The sequence below is a fragment of the Triticum dicoccoides genome, chromosome 6A (assembly GCF_002162155.2).
Source record: "Triticum dicoccoides isolate Atlit2015 ecotype Zavitan chromosome 6A, WEW_v2.0, whole genome shotgun sequence".
Classification (NCBI taxonomy): domain Eukaryota; kingdom Viridiplantae; phylum Streptophyta; class Magnoliopsida; order Poales; family Poaceae; genus Triticum; species Triticum dicoccoides.
Window position 1 is genome coordinate 7,425,280 of NC_041390.1, and position 5,485 is coordinate 7,430,764.

The following is a 5,485-nucleotide window of genomic DNA, read 5'->3' on the forward strand; positions in this document are numbered from 1 at the left end:
TTCCAGACTTGAACAACACCCTCACTTGCCACCACCCACCGATAGCCAATGAAAAACAGTAACATTCCTCATTTTCCAAATGATCCAGAAACGAAGCTAATTAACATCTGAGATCAGTCTAGGCAGATTGGAAACCACACTAAACAGAAGTAACCATTTGCTATCATAGATCTGATATTCCAAACATAGCTTCAGACACATGTAAGTCCTTTATCGATGAAAATAAAGTTCAGTTTTGAGCTCGGTTGTCCCTAGGACTGAAAGTATCAGCCAATAGGCCATCAAGAAACAGTACTGGAGAAAAATCAAGGAAAAATCTGATACAGGCTAGTAAAGCATGAATTGCTTTCACAGCATTTAATCACTTCCAAAAAAAGGTACTGCAGAAAGAACGAAGATTTTCAGCTCACAAGAATTAGAACAAGCAACAAACAAACTGGACCAAAACCGAATCCTCAGATTGATCAATGTATTGTGACCATCGACTAGTCCAAAATTGTTCCCAAAAAGAGGGTCCAGAATTGACATTCAGAGACAAATCATGGATCCAATTACTAGCTTCATCAAGTGTTAGCAATGACCAACCTAGCATGCCACAGACATACCAGACCTGACAACCAACTCTTGTCAGGCAAGAACACTGAAACAATTTGTGGTGCAGTAAGCATTTAAATTTGTTAATTGTCTTAAGAAACTTTACAGCAGAACCAAGATTTCAGAGGGCCCTCCAGGTTATAATAGAACATTGCTGGACGGTAAGCAACGTAAGCCTGACTCAAACTTCCGCTGAACCGATTCCTTGGATATCCAACAAAATCAGAACCTTAGACACAGGAATACTTACCCTCAGCACCAGTCAACCTGAATGTCTTCTTCAGGTATTCCAACATCAAGTTAGCAACACAGGAATACTTAACCTTAACATATCAGGATTCAAATTATCAGTTTCATCAAGAGTTAGCAAAGACCATACCAGCATCTAACAGAGCGGACAACCAACATCAAGTTAGGCAAAGTACACTGAAACAGGAATTACCAGCTTTCAACAAATTGAAAACTTTGTTGCACCTTACAAAGTTTACCAATTCTCATAGCCCATTCTTGGTTCATGTAAATCTGAATCTAGCCGACACTTCCCCTTTGCAAGCAGCCGCGTAGTCCTCAGCGAGGTGTGGTGCGGCTTCCTTGTGAGGGCATATGAACTTTTCCATGAAAACCTTCTCAATCTTAACCAGTGTTGTATAGTAGCTCCGCCCGTGCTCTAGCAATCCATTTTCCTTCAGAAATCTCACAACATAGTAGCGGGGCCTGAGCCGGCCCTCCAGGCTGTAAGTGAGCAAAGCCGGGCGATGCGCAATGTAGGCCGGCTGCAAGCCCACCTCAGAGATTAGGAAGTCTGACATACGCTTCAGCACGTCATTTGATCTTGCCAGCAAAAATGGACCCTTGGACACAGCAATGCCAACGTCGGCATCAGACCACCCAAGTGTCCTCTTCAAGTAGTCCACTTTGGCAGCGATCTTGTCCTCGCTGAAGTATGAGACAGCATGCAGCGCTTGCCTGAACATCCCAGATCCACGGGGCAGACCTATACGTTCGGCGCACGCGACCATCCGCAAGACACGGTCTGTGCTGGCGCTGAGGATCCTTGGCGCACGGATGAAGAGCTTGGCAATATCACAAGCACCTAGCCCGCACTCTGCTAGGAGATTGACATTGGGCTTGACCACCCTCTCGAGGTCAGAGCCGAGGAAGCCGGAGCCGTATTTGAGCGACCGGAGCAAGTTGTCGATGGAGCCGTAGAGCGGCAGGTAGTACTCTAGCTTGGAGACGAAGGATCTGTTGCGGAAGTGGCCGGGGGCGAGCGAGACGAGGCGCGCAATCTCAACATTTGACAGGCCGAGGCCGGTGAGCCCAGAGACGACGGGGGACAGCGTTGTCTCCACGCCGGCGGAGAGGAACTGCGGGTCCCTGGAGACGAGGGCCGCCACATCGGCGGCGGAGAGGTCGAGGCCAGCGAGGAAGGCGAGGACGACGTCGGGCTTGGCAGGGGACTTGAGGTGGGAAAGCTTCGCGGAGGCCTTGAGTGCCTGGGCACGGGTCAGGCCGCAGGTGCCGACGAGGTACTCCTCCACGGCGAAGCTAGGGTTTGGGGAGACGGCGGGCGCGGCGGCGGAGAGGAGGCGGTGGAGAGAGAGGAGAGGGGAGGTGGAAGGAAGGGGCGCGGCGGAGAGGAGATGGGAGAGGACGCGCTTCCGGAGGTGGAGCATGGCGCCGCGACGGCGGAGCAGCGGCGGCGGCGGCGGCGGGCGGTGGGGAATTCGAGTGGCGTTGGGTGTGTCTCCGGTGGTGTGGTGGACTGACAGGGATAGTCAAATGGACTCGGGCGAAAGGTGTGCTGGTCTTAGTTACCATCCAATCCCTGCCATCCAAATAACATCCAACGGCCCATTTCCATCTACTCGTTGCCCATGGCAAAGCAGCGTCCATCAGGACCCAAATATTAACTTCCATCTACTTCGAATATTATTTTGACAATATATTGATACATGATGCATCTACCAAACTACAAAAATCCAGTTCATAATTTGTTCGCATTTGTTCTTCATGACAAAAAAAATTTTAAACCGAGGCAAAAGTTTTGCCTCATCAATTAATTCAGAAGGAGAGAATTGCCCTGTTAATTATGAAAAAACGCGAGCGAAAAATAATACAAATAGATCACAAACGAACTACTCGCATGGCATGAAACCCCATAACCGCGCGCACAGGCGGCCTGCCAAACTCTTCGAGTGCACAACAATGATCACTTTGGTCATCAATTGACCTCTTCCCCTCGCCTTCATTGCATTAATCGTGTTTCTATATATACTCACAAGCTAAACTAGGCACGAGAAAAGAGACACACACCTGATCTTCATTTCAAATAAAAGCTCTTTGCCAATAATAGCATGTGCACATCTTTGTGTTACTGCAAGAAACAGCTGAGATCTCATTTCTTCCAATTTCTGCTGCCTAACATCAGGAACAAACAAATGTGCAACATCCTCTCCTCACACAACTTGATTCTTAATTTGAGGTAGCCCAGCATGTCTACATTTTCTGTGTTAGTAATTCTGCAAGATTCTATGACTGAGATTCAACTGAAAAGAGTGCACGAAGGGATGACATTCGGCATAACTGCGAAAGATACTGCATGTCCTTAAATGATAAGACTAAGCTAAGTTATCTCTTGGCTAATGTAATAGCCTTCGACATTTTCATTCTCTTTTCTTCAGAGGAGTTTGTAAACAACACAACTAAAGCAAATATAAAAGAGCATCTAAAAAAGCAAACTATAAAACAGAGGATGGTACATAAGATTCACTTTACTATTCCCAAAAAATATTCCAAGGGAAAAAGATGTCCTGAGAATCTATATAAATACTGCTAATATTGAATAAAATTAGCTAACAGGTATGGCAGAGATTAACATGGTAGTGCCATAACCCTTTTTAGGATTACCTTAACATAAGTTGCTTCATATTTGTATCATAGAAGCATCAATTTGTATCTCCGGTACAAATACAAGGGCCTTTGAAACGTGGTGCTACATGGGTAGGCTGTCAACAAAATGCTACTGGCCAACTACTGGAGTATTCAGTTTGGACATCAGATGCTCCTAAAACAAGAATCAGCCAGTAGGCCATCCAAGAATATAAGAGAAAAAACTAAACGAAAAAACTGATACAGACTACTACCCCCTCAGTTCCTAAATATAAGTCTTTGAGAGAATCCAATATGGACTACATATGGAGCAAAATGAGTGAATCTACACTCTAAAATACATCTAGATACATTCACATGTAGTTTGTATTGAAATCTCTAAGAAGACTTGTATTTAGAAACAAGGGGAGTAGTAAAGAATGGCATGCTTTCACAACAGTTAATGTCTTATAAACAAAGCTACTGCAGGAAGAATGAAGAGCTTCAGCTTAGAAGAACAAGAGGAATCAACCAAAAGACTAGATCAAAACGGCAACCTCAGCAGTGACTAACACATTAATTCCAGATTTGTTCCCACGAGAAAAGATGTTTAACAAATTTTGGGACTTCATATCATCTTCATGGCAAAAATTAGAACCTTTTTTCATGGAAAGATAGATTGACTCGGGATTGCATTGAAACCACGGGGCACACCTATACCTTCGGCGGATGCAACCATCGCAAGGACACGCCCTGGTTTGGCATTAAGCATCCTTGGCACACAGATGAAGAGCTTGGCAATATCACAACCACCTAGTCCACACTCTAATAGGAGATTCACATTGGGCTTGACCAACGTCTCAAGGTCAGAGCCTAGTTTGAGCGGCTGGAGCAAGTTGCCGATGGAGCTGACGAGTGGCAAGTAGTACTTTAGCTTGGAGACGACGGATTTGCAGCTAAAGTGTTTGGCAGCGAGCGGGACGAGTACGTGATCTCAGAACGTTGACAGTCCGAGGCCTCATGAAGGAAAAAAAACTGATTGAAAGTAGTAAAGCATGACTTCTTTCACAACATTGAATCTTTTCAAACAAAGATACTTCAGAAAGAAAGAAGATTTTCAGGTCACACAAACTAGATCAAAACCGCATCCTCAGGTTGGTCAATGCATTGTGGCCATCAACAAGTCCAAAATTGTTTCCAAAAGGAGGGTCCAGAATTGATATTCAGAGGAAATTTTATGATGACATGAACATATGAGGACTCATGCTCAACTTACTAGCTTCAGAAAGTGGTAGCAATTAGTGACGACCAAACCAGCATGCGGCACACACTATACCAGACAACCCACACCTTGTTAGGGAAGAACACTGAAAAAAGCTTGCCAGCTTATGGTCCCAAGCAACACCTTTACGGTGCAGTACGCATTTATTTTTTAATTGTCTTAAGAAAAGTTACCGCAGAACCAGGATTTCAGCTGGCCCTCCAGGCTATAATAGAGCATTGTTGGGTGATAAGCGATGTAAGCTGGTACTAACCCCAACTTGGAGATGACAAACTCGAACCTCCACTCAAGTGATTCCTTTGACTTCCTCAGCAAAATCCGAACCTTACATACAACAACACTCACCCTTGGCATCAGTTAATCTGAGCGTCTTCTTCAGGTATTCCATTTTGACAGCAATATTTTTCTCACCAAGGAATGCGACAATGTGCAGGGTGTGCCTGTACATCCCAGAGTCACGGGGCACACCTATGCCAACGACGCAAGCCAACATTGCCAAGAATGCAGCAGAATTGCTATTTAGAAATTTTGATGCAATGCAGAATAGCCTATTCTCAATTACTTAGTTCAAAGTGGTAAATAACATGGCACGAGGATGAACAAGTTCATAACCAAGCCATGGTTAACTACTTATAATGATAACATAACATATCAGGACTCAGGAACCAAATTCTAAGTTTCATCAAGCATTAGCAACGACTATACTAGCATCTAACAGAGTGCCCAACCAACATCCAA

The 5,485-nt window shown here is 44.8% G+C and overlaps 1 protein-coding gene across 1 annotated transcript; it reads right to left on the reverse strand.

Moving 5' to 3' along the window:
• Positions 1-641: 641 nt before the first annotated feature.
• Positions 642-2,340, reverse strand: LOC119319248 (transcription termination factor MTERF8, chloroplastic-like). The gene has a single exon (XM_037593736.1). The coding sequence runs from the start codon at positions 2,268-2,270 to the stop codon at positions 1,107-1,109; it is 1,164 nt and encodes a 387-aa protein (XP_037449633.1). The 5' UTR covers positions 2,271-2,340; the 3' UTR covers positions 642-1,106.
• Between the last annotated feature and the right edge of the window lie 3,145 nt (positions 2,341-5,485).

Coding starts and splice junctions, on each gene's coding strand:
- LOC119319248 (XM_037593736.1), bottom strand. CDS start 2,270: ATGCTCCACCTCCGGAAGCGCGTCCTCTCCCATCTCCTCTCCGCCGCG.